The 14202-nt window shown below is 43.9% G+C and overlaps 1 protein-coding gene across 3 annotated transcripts in view; it reads right to left on the bottom strand.

The window, feature by feature from the left end:
- setd1ba (SET domain containing 1B, histone lysine methyltransferase a) overlaps positions 1–14202 on the bottom strand; it is a 202779-nt gene that overhangs the window by 181297 nt on the left and 7280 nt on the right. For all 3 annotated transcript variants that reach the window (XM_038789604.1, XM_038789594.1, XM_038789584.1), the window contains exon 7: positions 8375–9583. In XM_038789604.1, the coding sequence (XP_038645532.1) occupies positions 8375–9583 (1209 nt within the window). The remainder of the gene's footprint in view (positions 1–8374; positions 9584–14202) is intronic.

Genomic DNA, 14202 nt, shown 5'->3' with positions numbered 1-14202 from the left:
CGGCCCATCGAGTCTGCACCGACCCACTTAAGCCCTCACTTTCACCCTATCCCCGTAAATGAAATGAAATGAAAATGAAAATCGCTTATTGTCACGAGTAGGCTTCAACGAAGTTACTGTGAAAAGCCCCTAGTCGCCACATTCCGGCGCCTGTCCGGGGAGGCTGGTACGGGAATCGAACCGTGCTGCTGGCCTGCTTGGTCTGCTTTAAAACCCAGCGATTTAGCTGAGTGAGCTAAACCAGCCCCCTCCTAAGCTTTTTGGACACTAAGGGCAATTTATCAAGGCCAATCCACCTAACCTGCACGTCTTTGGACTGTGGGAGGAAACCGGAGCACCCGGAGGAAACCCACGCAGACACGGGGAGAACATGCAGACCCCGCACAGACAGTGACACATCAGGGAATCGAACCCGGGACCCCGGCGCTGTGAAGCCACTGCGCCACACACTTGTGCTACCGTGCTGCCCACTGCCATTTCACTGCCATTTAGAAGAATGAGAGATGATCTCATTGACACAAAATCCTTAAGGGGTTAACAGGGTAAATGCCTGTATCCCAAAGGGCTGCGGAAACCCAATCATTCAGTATGTTCAATACAGAAACAAATACATTTCTAGATATTAATGACATAAAGAACGATAGGGCTAGTGCAGGAAAATGGTATTGAGATGGATGCTGAGCCATGATCTACGTGAATGGCGGTGCAGGCTACTGAATGGCCTCCTCCTGTGTTTGTATGCCCCGCTCTCTCCCATAGCCCTGTATCAATTCCAAAAAAATCCCACTGCCCCGCTCTCTCCCATAGCCCTGTATCAATTCCAAACTAATCCCACTGCCCCGCTCTCACCCCAAAGCCCTGTATAGAAGATAAACAGTAAAGAAGATGTGTAGAGAGATCAGTTCAGTCCATAGGATGGCCATTCAAGAGTCTGTAGCCTTTCTCTGTATTTATTTTATAGCTGACATTTCCACTTGGCTTTATGTCATCAGTAAACTTGGGCACATTAATCGCAGTCTCTGTTCATCTAAGTCATGAATATAGTTTGTAAATAGCTGAATCCTAGCACTGATGCTGGTAGCACCCCCACTAGCTAAATAAAGCCTGCCAATTTGATAATGTCCTGTTATCACTCCTCACTGCAAACCAATTCTATATCCACGCTAAAATATTACCCCCAACTACATGAGACCTTATCTTTTGTATTAACTTTTTGTGAGGCATCTTATGCAAATAAGATAAATAAATCCTCTGGAAATCCAAGTATACTACGTCTATCATTTCCCCTTTATTATCCTACCAGGTACACCCAGGACTCTAATAAAATTGTAGAATTCCCGCCATGCTGACTTTGCCTGATCATACCATAATTTTTGAAGTGCATTTAAAAAAAAAAAAATTTAGAGTACCCAATTCCTTTTTCCAGTTAAGGGGCAATTTAGCGGGGCCAATCCACCTACTTGCACATCATTGGGTTGTGAGGGTGGAACCCACACGGACACGGGGAGAATGTGCAAACTTCTCACGGACAGTGACCTGGGCTGGGATCAAACCTGGGTCCTCGGCACCATGAGGCAGCAGTGCTAACTACTGCGCTGCCGTGCCGCCCACTTGAAGTGCATTTTTAAGACTTCCTTAATAATAGATTCCAGCTTTTTCCCGATGACTGAAATCAGCCACCTGGCCTGTAGTTTCCTTTATTCTCTCTCCCCCTTCCTTTCTTTTGTGAATGGCAGTTACCTTTGCTAGCTTTCAACTCTCTGGGACCGTTCTAGAACCTAGGAAAGTTTTGGAAAATCATAGCTAGTGCATCCACTATCCAGGAAACCACCTATTTAGAACTCTTGGATGTAGGTAAACAGGAATCTGGAGTGGGTAGGAAAAATTGCCAAAAAGGTAATTAGTGTCATTTAATGCAGAGAAATACCAAGTCAGAAACTAGGGAATGGAAACAAACAGTCGGGAAACAAAATGGATGAAAGAACACAGCAGTGGGATCCTGGGGTTTTAGTATGGGGAATGAACAATGGAGAATGACTAATTGAACGATGCTTTCAAAGAGTTGGCATAAGCATTTTTTAAAAAATATTTTTCTTGAACATTTTTTTTTGCTAAGTACAAAACAAGAAAACAATCCAAGAAAGTTAACACCTCCCCCCCACCCCCCGAAATCTACCCAACAGTATAAAATAAACAGCTGCCATCTTTTGTAGAATCCCTCAATTGCACCCCTGATGGTGTACTTAATTTTTTCAAGATGTGGAAATAAGATCCTCAGCCACACAGAGGCATTGGGTGGAGAAGCTGATCACCAATCCGACAGAACCCGCTCGAGAGCAATAAGCAAAGCGAAGGCTAATACATCCACCCTCTACTGCAGCTCCAGCATGTCTGACACCCCAAATATGGCCCCCAAGGGACTGGGCTCCAATTCAATTTGTAGAATCGCCGACATGGTGCTGAAGAAGCAAACCCAAAATCTCATGCTCAGGACACAACCGGAACATGTGTACATGGTTTGCGGGCCCTTCCCACAACATTCACACTTATGTTCCACTCCCACAAATAGTCAACTCATCTTAACCTTGTTAAAAGCTCCAGGTGTACCATCTTTAACTGTATAAGCCTAAGTCTTGTACATGACAAAGTAGCGTTCACCCTTCAGAGGGCTTCATACCAGACCCCTTCTTTCAACTCCGTCCCCAAATCCTCCTCCCGCTTGGCCTTAATCCCCTCCAGGGATGCAGTATCCTCTGCCAGGGATAAAGAACAAAGAACAGTACAGCACAGGAACAGGCCCTTCGGCCCTCCAAACCTGCACCGATCACATGTCCCTATCTAGACCAACCGCCTATACCTTGCTATACCCCGTCTGTTCATGTGCCTATCCAGATAAGACTTAAAGGTCGCTAACGTATCTGCCTCAACCACCTTATTTGGCAGCGCATTCCAGGCCACCACCACCCTATGTGTAAAAAAACGTTCCCCCGCAAATCTCAACTGAACCTTTTCCCCCCTCACCTTGAACTTGTGCCCTGTTGTAATTGTCACTTCCGCCCTGGGAAAAAGCCTCCAACTGTTCACCCTATCTATACCCCTCAGGATTTTATAAACTTCTATCAGGCCGTCACTCAGCATCCGTCTCTCTAGGGAGAACAACTCCAGTTTATTCAATCTCTCCTCATAGCTAATACCCTCTTTACTAGGCAACATTCTGGTAAACATTTTCTGCACTCTTTTTAAAACCTCCACGTCCTTCTGGTAGTGTGGTGTCCAGAAGAATTGGACACAGTTTTCCAAATGTGGCCTGACCGACGTTCTATATAACTGTAACATAATTTTCGAGCTTTTATACTCGATATCCCGCCCGATGAAGACAAGCATGCCATATGCTTTCTTTACCACCATTTCCACCTGTCCTGCCACTTTTAAGGAACTGTATGCCCAGGTCTTTCTATGTCTCTATGCTCCTGATGATTCTGCCATTTATTTTACAGCTTGCACCTGAATTGGATCTACCAAAATGCATCACCTCACATTTATCCGGGTTAAATTTCATCTGCCATTTCTCCACCCAATTTTGCAGCCTATCTATATCCTGCTGTATTCTCTGACAATCTTCATCACTTCCGCATCTTCTGCAATCTTTGTATCATCTGCAAATTTGCTCATCAGACCAGCTACTTTTTCTTCCAAGTCATTTATTTTCTTTTTAATTTAGAGTACACAATTCATTTTTTCCAATTAAGGGGCAATTTAGCATCGCCACTCCACATGCCCTGCACATCTTTGGGTTGTGGGGGCGAAACAAACGCAAACAAGGGGAGAATGTGCAAACTCCACACAGACAGTGACCCAGAGCCGGAATCGAACCTGGGACCTCGGCGCCATGAGGCAACAATGCTAACCACTGCGCCACCGTGCTGCCCACAAGTCATTTATATATATTATAAAGAGCAGAGATCCCAGTACCAATCCCTGCGGAACACCACTAGTTACAGACCTCCATTCGGAAAAAAACACCCTTCTGCTGCTACCCTCTGTGTTCTGTGGCCAAGCAAGTTCGGGATCCATCCAGCTAATTCACCCCTGACCCAGTGTGATTTAATCTTTTGCACCAGCCTGCCACGAGGGACCTTGTCAAATGCTTTACTAAAGTCCATGTAGACGACATCCACAGCCCTTCCCTCGCCAATCATCTTTGAGACCTCTTCAAAAAATTCAATTAAATTAGTGAGACATGACCTCCCTCGTACAAAACCATGCTGTCTGTCACTAATAAGACCATTCGCTTCCAAATGTGCATAGATCATATGTCTGAGAATCTTTTCCAACAATGTCACTATCACCGAGGTCAAGCTCATTGGCCTATAATTACACGGGTTATCCTTGCTACCCTTCTTAAATAACGGGACAATTCCCATAAATTCCTGAAGTACTCCCATCCTTCGTCCCCACGAGCGACAGACCCCTTTCAAACAGAATGATGGCGGCACGACCGGAAAAGATGAGAAGACCTTCCTCGCAAAGTCCTGAACCTGCAGATACCTAAAATTATTCTGTCTGTGGGAGCCCAACCCTCTCTGACTCTGAATCGCCCCTCTAGAAACAAATCCCTCAATCCTTCTCCCCGCCTTGTCCTCCCAGCCTCTAAACCTGGCATCTAATCTAATAGCACAGTTGCTTCACAACACCAGGGACCCGGCTTAGATCACTGTCTGTATGGATTCTGCACGTTCTCCCTGTGTCTATGTGGGTTTCCTCCGGGTGCTCCAGTTTCCTCCCACAAGTGTCAAAAGACGTGCTTGTTAGGTGAATTGGACATTCTGAATTCTCCCTCTGTGTTCCCGAACAGGTGCCCGAGTGTGGCGTCTAGGGGATTTTATTGCAGTGTTAATGTAAGCCTACTTGCGACATTAATTTTATTTTTTTAAAATTTAGATTACCCAATTATTTTTTTCCAATTAAGGGGCAATTTAGCGTGGCCAATCCACCTACTCTGCACATTTTTGGGTTGTGGGGGCGAAACCTACGCAGACACGGGGAGAATGTGCAAACTCCACACGGACAGTGACCCAGAGCCGGGATCGAACCTGGGACCTCAGCGCCGTGAGGCGGTTGTGCTAACCACGAGGCCACCGTGCTGCCCCTTGTGACATTAATAAAGATTATTAATTATTATATGGTGAGCTCAAATCGTCGCCAAATTCGACACCGCTCCTAATTTAAAGTTCTGCCAAAACTTTCTCCATATCTTCAGCAGAGGGATCACCACTGGATTTCCGGAGTGTCTCCCTGTAGAAAACTTCACCAATGCTAGCAGCCCCACCCCCAACATGACCCCGACTCCACCTTAATCCAAACCGCATCCTGGTCCATGCACCAGCCCAACACCTTCTCCGCATTGGCCACCCAATAGTAATATATCAGGCTCGGTAACTCTCCTACTGCTGGTCCCTCTGCAAAGCTGTTGTCTAAATCCTGGCTACCTTGCCCGCCCATATGAAGGACGAGATCAATCTGACCACTCCCACAAAAAACTATTTTGGTAAAACAGATAACATTGGAATAAAAACAAAAACCGTGACAAAATGTTCATCCAACAACAGTCCCAAACCCCTTAACAGGGCCATTATGTTCCCCATTGTGGGGACTGGATCCACAATGTACAATAACAGCTCATCAGCACACAGGACACCCTATGCTACCTACACACACGCACGCACACGCACACATACACACACACACGGGATTTTCACAGTAACTTCATTGCAGTGTTAATGTAAGCTTGCTTGAGACACTAATAAATATTATTATTATTGAAATCAATAACCCCCTCCACTTATCCGAATTCCTCAAAGCAATGACCAAAATCTCAACCAACAACCCGAACAGGAGAGGGGACATAGGGTGCCCCTGCCTTGTTCCCCTGTGCAGCTGCAAATACTACAAGCTCACATAATTTGTACAGACACTGGCCTTGGATTCCTTACATAATAGCTTAACCCACAACAAACTTGGGCCCTATCCCAAACCCCCCCCCAACACCACAAACAAACTCCACTCTGCCCAATCGAAGACATTCTCTGCATCCAATGCCACAATAACCTGCTGTTCCCCCCTCTTCCGACAGGGACAAATTCACATTCACTGGCGCTGCACATTAGAAGGTAACTCTTTAAGAACCCTGTTTGATCCTCCCCAACAACCTGAGGGAGACACTCCTCCAACCGGAGTGCTAACACTTTAGCCAAAACCTTTGCATCCAGTAAAGAGGTTGAGCAGTATGACCCACACCCCACTGGATACTTAGCTTTATTTAAAAGGAGGAAAATGGGTTCCTGCATCATTGTCTCCAGGAGCAACCCGCCCGCTACCAAATCTTCAAATGTCTCCACCAATAACAGTACCAACCTGTCGGCAAACCTTTTATAAAATTGCAGCAGAAACCCAGCCGGCCCCGGTGCCTTGCCAGTTTGCATACTCCTTATTGCCTTCTGAACTTCCTAAATCCCCAATGCCTCCTCTAATCCTTCCCAATCCTCCTCCTCCACTGTGGGATACTCCATAGCCTACAGGAATTCTGCCATGTCCGACTCATCCTCCGGTGGCTCCGACCTGTACAAACATTCATAAAACCCCTCAATACCCCATTCACCTTGCCTGGTGCGGTCAACATCCCATCTCCCATACCCAACCTGAACGATCTGAGTAGGGCAAGCACAATGGGCCGAATGGTCTCCTGCTATGCCGTATGGTTCTATGATGATTCGAACGGTATTATGTCCCGTGAAGAAGCTATATGCTGGTTAATTATAAAATTGAGTTGAACGATTTTCACTGATCTGATTTCAATGCTATGTTATTCTTTAGTGAATTCAGAAAGTGGTCATTATTTATATACACTTTCCAAAAATACAAATCCATTATATTGGTCTAAGTGTTCACAACATATGCTCTTATTTGCGTTTCTCACATGTTTTAGCCTCAGGTTGAACAGCAGCAATTTATTAACTTAAGGCCTACATGGGCAGCACGGTGGCTCAGTGGGTTAGCCCTGTTGCCTCACGGCATCAAGGTCCCAGGTTCGATTCCGGCTCTGGGTCACTGTCCATGTGGAGTTTGCACATTCTTCCCGTGTTTGCGTGGGTTTCACCCCCACAACCCAAAGATGTCCAAGGTAAGTGGATTGAACACGCTAAATTGCCCCTTAATTGGAAAAAAATGAATTGGGTACACTGAATTTATAAAAAGAAAATTTAAGGCCTACATTCCCACACACAGGACCCATTGAAAAGCAGTGTCAGGATTGCTGCACAATATTTGACAAGGAATTAGGATACCGTTATGACCATTTCTACTAGAACATTATTAGAAACCAAAAAAATTAATTTGTGCCCGCATTACCTCTAGACTTTAGTCATCCAAAACTCTGCTCCGAGTCAACTTACACCAAGACAAATTCACCTATCAACTCGGCGTTCGCTGATCTACATTGGCTCCTAATCAAGCAACGCCTTCACTTTGAAATTCTCAACCTTGTTTTCAAATCCCTACATGTATTCCTCAAATTCTCATCTCTTGAGAATGCCTGAGTTTAATTCCTCTATCATTGGTGGCTATGTCATTAGTTGCCAAGTGCCCTAGCACTGAAATGCCCTCCCTACATAGCTCCACCTCTCTACCTAATTCCTCCTTTAAGATGCTTCTTTAAACCTACCTTTTGACCAAGGTTTTGATAATCTTGTGATATCCCCTTTTGTGACTCAGTATCATATTTTATTTTACAATGCTCCTGTGAAGTGCCTTGGGACATCTCATTATGTCAAAGACACTATATAAGTATACATTGGGGTTGGCTAAAACCTTTTCTATTAGAGAACATTAGAAAACCAACAAAGGAAACAGAAAATTAAATCAAAAGTATGGTTACTATAAAATGTTCTAATTAGCACACAGGACTTGGGAGCAGGATACGGTCATTTGGCCCTTTGAGCCTGCTCTGCCATTCGATAAGATCATGACTGGTCTCCAATCTACTTTGCTACCTGCCCCCCATAACCCTTGTCTGTCAAAAATCTATATAACTCAGCCTTGAATAAATTCAAAGACCCAGCCTCCACTGGGAAGGACATTTCACAGACTAAAAACCATTTAGGGAAAAATAATCCCCATCTGCATCTGAAAAAGATGTGAATTGGCTGCTAGTTCACAATTAGAATTTAATTGCAAACACCCATTCAGCAAAAAAATAAGGTATCTTGCATCTGAAAATAACTCTCAGGAATCCTGAGAGATTATGTTGTTTCCATTCAGTCACAAAATGTTTCTAAATTACAACGCAAACTTTTGATATTAAAGCAATTTTACTTACTTCTTCCAGTGTATCAGGAGGTGCAGGTTCAGCTGCTTCCTTGCTTGCTTCACAGCTCTCTGCTTTAGATGCTGGAGTCCTACCATCGGAAGATGTAGAAAATCGGCTCATCTGACTAGACTGATCAACAGGTGTCATGCTGGCCTCTGATGCTGACCTTGAGCTTTGATTCTGTTGAGCGGTTTCAAAAATAGGATCCTCGTCATCTGAATCTGGTAGAGGAGTTGGACTAACATCCTCTAGGCCTGTGCTAGAAGGACGGGACGATGGAGTAGGACCTCGCTGAAGCACGTGAGTATTTGATAAAGGAAGTGGTAACGGGGAAAGCTGGGAAGATGAAGATGATATGGGACTGGGCTCCATTTTAACATCAACATCAGATTCTTGGTCAAAGAAAGGAAGCTTTGTCCGCTGCTCCTTCAACAACATCTCAATACGGGAGTCTAAACTGTTGGGTTGTGTTGAACTACTTGGTGTTTCAGACGTTAGAGCTTCAGGAGTCGCAACCCTTTCAGGAGATTTGCTGACGGAAACAGGTGTTTTATCATTTGAGACATTACTCTCCAAAGAAACTGTATCTTCTGCCTTCTCCTTTACAGGCACAGTGTCCAAGTTGGAATTATTATGCCCAAAGGTTTCATTTGGTGCCACAGGTCTTCTGTAATCATGATCTCTGGATGTCTGACCAGGTTGTTGATCCACAGTTCGAGAATACAGTGGTTGGGCAGAATGCACATTTTGGTATGGAGAAAAGGCTGACTGGTAGCTTATCCCAGATTGGCTTACTGAAGGGTTATGCGAATACGATCCACCCTCTGAGCGAGCTGACTTGTAAGCATTGACAGGTAGCTCAGTAGCTCTGTACGATCCGGTGTTATGCGAATAATGCTGTCCCAATCTCCTGAAGGAATCTTGATAATTAGATTCAGGTCGTCTGGATTTGTACCCAGATTCTTGCGAATAAGAATAAGCTGGTGTGCTCTGTCGACTAGAATAGCTGGAATCTTGCGAGTAGGGAGTTCCCAACCTTGGTGTATGCGGCGTGCCTTGGGAGGACTGCGGAGTATACTGGCTATAGGAATTTGGTGTATCCTGGCGACAGCTGGAATAAGCAGTATCGTGGGAAAATGGGGTACTACTATTTGGGGTTACAGATGGTCCCATGGATATGTAATTTTCACCAGCTCTACATTTTAGTGGATCATTCACCTGGGGCAAAGGATTGAAAGGGAAAAAGGACAATGGTTTTAGCCAAAATTAAAATCTACAGACACACCCCCACACATACTCAGTAGTTTTCAAACAGTGAATTCTTAATACTATTTAATGCTAGAACAGAAGTAAGCTTGATTAAATCAACTAATCTTACAACAGAGGGGGGGGAAAACTTACAAGTATTCATTTATATCCTCCCCCAAATTCAATCTGTAATTAGGATTGTGGCTCTGCTGTGAAATTAGCTGAATCAGTTAAATCAGCCTTATCACCATCGTGCAGGCTGGTTCCCAGGCCTTGGCTGCAACCACTTCACAGCTGGCCCTTACAAGATGCACAGCTTCTTGTATTGGCACATCTTCTGATGTCCTGTACCTGTGGATGGAGTGACCTGATGTTCAGTGTGTACCTCAGGTAAACAGGGGCAAAACAAAGCAAGTAGATCCAAAGATCCATCTTTTCACCCTGTAATATACACTAATGTGCAGCATCATTGTGGCTGGCTTGAAATACTTCAAGTTTCCCGTCGATTATTTTCATCATTTCTGCCACATTTGCAGCCCACTGTTGCATGTGCATTGCCTAGGCCAACATTATTTACAGCTGTGCTGCTGGACATTATCATGGACATGAAATGAAACAAGCTGAAATACCCATTTGTTTCTCTTTTAAGCAATTGGCTTCCCCGCTGTCCATTCTACTCTCTCCAAACTAACCCAACTGATATTATGACTAAAAATGCAGGAAGTCACAAACACAAACTAATGTTTAACCACTACATTGTGTGTGAAAATATACTTTCAAATGTTTGTTTTGAAACAATATGAACAAAGTGTGCTATGCTGTTTGCCAACTTTGTAATTAGATGGTCAATATATAAATTAGTCCAATAACAATTGCATGACTTAAAAAGGAAATTAATGGGGTTGTGTAAATGGAATTGCAGAAACCAAAATTTGAATAAGTTTTTCCCCCTGTATTTTTTTATATTTGAGCATAACCCAGTCAGAAAGGAAAATTGCAGTTTAAAAAGATCAGCTAAATTCAATTTCTACAAAAATTCAGTAGCATATTTCTTGAAATTGAAACATGAATGATTGCATGATTCAATTTTAAAGAAAACTGTTAAATCATGTTGCTGTGTAATAATGCTAAAAGTTAGCTTTATTTAAGGGTGGCACGGTGGCAGTGGTTAGCACTGCTGCCTCACAGCACTGAGGATCCGGGTTCGACCCCAGCCTGCGTGCAAACCCCACACAGACAGACATTCTCCCAGTGTTTGCGTGGGTCTCACCTACACAACCCAAGGATGTGCAGCTAAATTGCCCCTTAATTGAAAAAAAAAAATTGGGTACTTTAAACTAAAAAAAAGGTAAACTTGATTTAAAAATAAATTGGCTGGAAAATATATTTTAAAATGTTACTTCAGCTCCCTTTAAAGCAAACCCCCCCAGAAATGAATATTTGCTAATTGATATTAAAGATCCAAACTTGTCTATGCACCTCATTGCATTCACTGAATAATTAATCCAGCCCCTGTTAGTTGACAGGTTTGGGCTCGGATTATTCATCTACCTGACCAAATTATGCAGGTCAACTCTTCAGAAATAATGATTATTGTTTCACAGATTTGTTAATAATAGAAATAAGCACTCAAAACCATCAATGTCAGAAGGCTGCCTATTCCAATGAACAATTAAGCAGGAAGTGAACTATTCTTTTGATACGTCCCTGAAAATCAAGTCCTTCATAGCAAGAATGAAACTAGTCAATTTAGAAATTGCCCATTTAGATTTTAAATACCTTCCCATCATCTTTTCTTCCTTCCCTTTTTTACTGATACTTGCTGGAGTAGCAGCATCACTTTCTCATTCTAGGGGTGTTCAGTCAAATTTTCAGTGAATACTGGACTAAGCTAAGTGATCATGGAAGGTATTACAATGAGTCTTCATCGTGTCACCAATCATATAGACAAAAGATTTTAATTTTACTGCAGACTTCAGGAACCCAACTTTAGGTCATAAAGGGGTCTGGAGCGTGCACTTGCCAGCAGCAGGTCCTGTTGGTGATTTTACCTCATGCAGCTTCCTAATTGGCCACCTGCAGGCGCATAACTACATTAAAGACAGCAGGTGGTTCCTAATGCTGCTGGCCCAATCAGTGGGCTAACAGCTCTGATGCCTCAACAACACCGCCAGAAGAGATGGACGCAACAAACAGGTAGAGATCTTGAGGGTGCCTCAAAATGAAGGCACCCTTGGTAAGGTATGTAAAAATTAAAATTTAGGTGAAGAGCATTCGACCCTGCAAGGCAGAAGGGAAACGCCTCGCGGGTGGGGTGGGGCCTTTCAGCCAATATGCTCGCTCTAATATTCCTCTGTGCTGCTGCAGGAAGGCCACCTCCATGAAGTTGGTGGTCAACACATGGTGGAAAAGCCACCCCACCATCAGCAAAATACCAGGAGTCCTGGACTATCACGCAAAATTGGTAACTTGATTTGCAACTCGGCTGTTTGCCTCTTGTGGGAAACATTCCTGGCAGATGAACTGGGGCCGTCGCAATGCTGTTTTAACTGCCTCCTCTCCCATCGCCCAATAGCTGGTAAAAAGCAGTTCCGAGAAGGTTTACTAGACTAATATCAGGAATGGGTAGGTTGTCTTATGAGGAAAGGTTGGAGAGGTTAGGTTTGTATCCACTACAATTTAGAAGAGTAAGAGGCGACTTGATCGAAACATTGACAGGGGTATTGGTAGGGTAGATGAGGGGAGGATGTTTCCTCTTGTTAGAGAATCTAGAACTAGGGGTCACCGTTAAAAAATAAGGGGGTCACTTATTTAAAACGGAGATGTTTTTCTCTCGGAGGGTCGGGTTTTTGGAACTCTCTTCCTCAAAAGGCAATGGAAGCAGAATCTTTGAATATTAAGGCAGAGCTTTTTTTTTTATAAATTTAGATTACCCAATTATTTTTTCCAATTAAGGGGCAATTTAGCATGGCCAATCCACCTACTCTGCACATTTTTGGGTTGTGGGGGCGAAACCCACGCAGACACGGGGAGAATGTGCAAACTCCACACAGACAGTGACCCAGGGCCGGGATCGAACCTGGGACCTCAGCGCCGTGAGGCGGTTGTGCTAACCACTAGGCCACCGTGCTGCCCCTATTAAGGCAGAGCTGAATAAGATTCTTGATTAAGGGGCATTGGTGAGGCAGCACGGTGGCACAGTGGGTTAGCCCTGCAGCCTCACGGCGCTGAGGTCCCAGGTTCGATCCTGGCTCTGAGTCACTGTCCGTGTGGAGTTTGCACATTCTCCTCGTGTTTGTGTGGGTTTCGCCCCCACAACCCAAAAAATGTGCAGAGTAGGTGGATTGGCCACGCTAAATTGCCCCTTAATTGGAAAAAAATAAATTGGGTACTCTAAATTTTTAAAAATAGAAGGGGCATTGGGAGTAGACAGGATTGTGGGTTTGAGGTTACAATCAGATCAGCTGTGGTCTTATTGAATGGCAGAGTAGGCTCAAGGGGCCAAGTGGCCTACTACTGCTCCTTGTTCAGCCAATAATAATTTTCCTACTAACTTCCAAGTAAAAAAGATGACCCTCCTATTCTATACCAATCAGACTAAAGCTAGATAAGACAATGCACACACAAACTGAGTCTTTCGGGATTTTTAAAAATTCTTTTTATTCCTTTCATGTGACTTGGACATAGTTACCAAGTCCAGGCCAGAATTGATTTCCCATCCATTGTGGTGCAGTGGGTTAGCATTGCTGTCTCATGGCGCGAGGTCCCTGGTTCAATCCTGGCTCTGGGTCACTGTCCGTGTGGAGTTTGCACATTCTCCCCGTGTTTGCATGGGTTTCGCCCCACAACACAGATGTGCAAGATAGATGGATTGGCCACACTAAATTGCCCCTCAATTAGAAATAATGAATTGATAGAGTAGGAGGGAAAATATGGCGGGTAGTACCGGTGGGAGGGGAGCGGGCTTGTGCAATATGTTACGATGGAAGTATTGAAAGTACGTGGATGTTTGCACATTTTTGCTTTCTTTCTGATGATGTCTGTAACTGTTTATAAAGCCAAAAACTACCTCAATAAAATAGTTTATTAAAAAAAAAAGAAATAATGAATTGGGTAGTCTAAATTTATTTTTAAAAATTATTTCCCATCCCCAATGGTCAATAGGTTGCACCGAAACCCATTGGATTTTAAAAGAATGAGAGGCGACCTTAAACATAGGAGATCCTGAGGGGACTTGACAGAGTGGATACATAGAGGATATTTCAACTTGTGGGTGAGAATCGAATTAGGGGACACAGTTTAAGAATAAAGAGATCTCCCTTTTGGATGAAGACAAGGATAAAATTGTTCTCTCAGAAGGTTGTTAGTCTGTGAAATTATCTTGCCCAGAAAGCAGTAGAAGCTGCATCATTGAATTTATTCAAGGCCTGAGTTAGGCAGATTTTTAATAGACAAGGGAGTCAAGGGTTATGGGTGACAGACAGGAATGGGGATTTGAGACCAGAATCAGATGAGACTTTATCTTATTGAATGGACGAGCAGGCTTGAAGGGCTGAATGGCCACCTTCTGCTCCTATGTTTCTATGCTC

The sequence above is a fragment of the Scyliorhinus canicula genome, chromosome 1, assembly GCF_902713615.1.
Source record: "Scyliorhinus canicula chromosome 1, sScyCan1.1, whole genome shotgun sequence".
NCBI classification, from domain to species: Eukaryota; Metazoa; Chordata; class Chondrichthyes; order Carcharhiniformes; family Scyliorhinidae; genus Scyliorhinus; species Scyliorhinus canicula.
The sequence above is the reverse complement of the archived record's forward strand: the minus strand, read 5'-3'. Positions and strand labels throughout refer to the sequence as shown.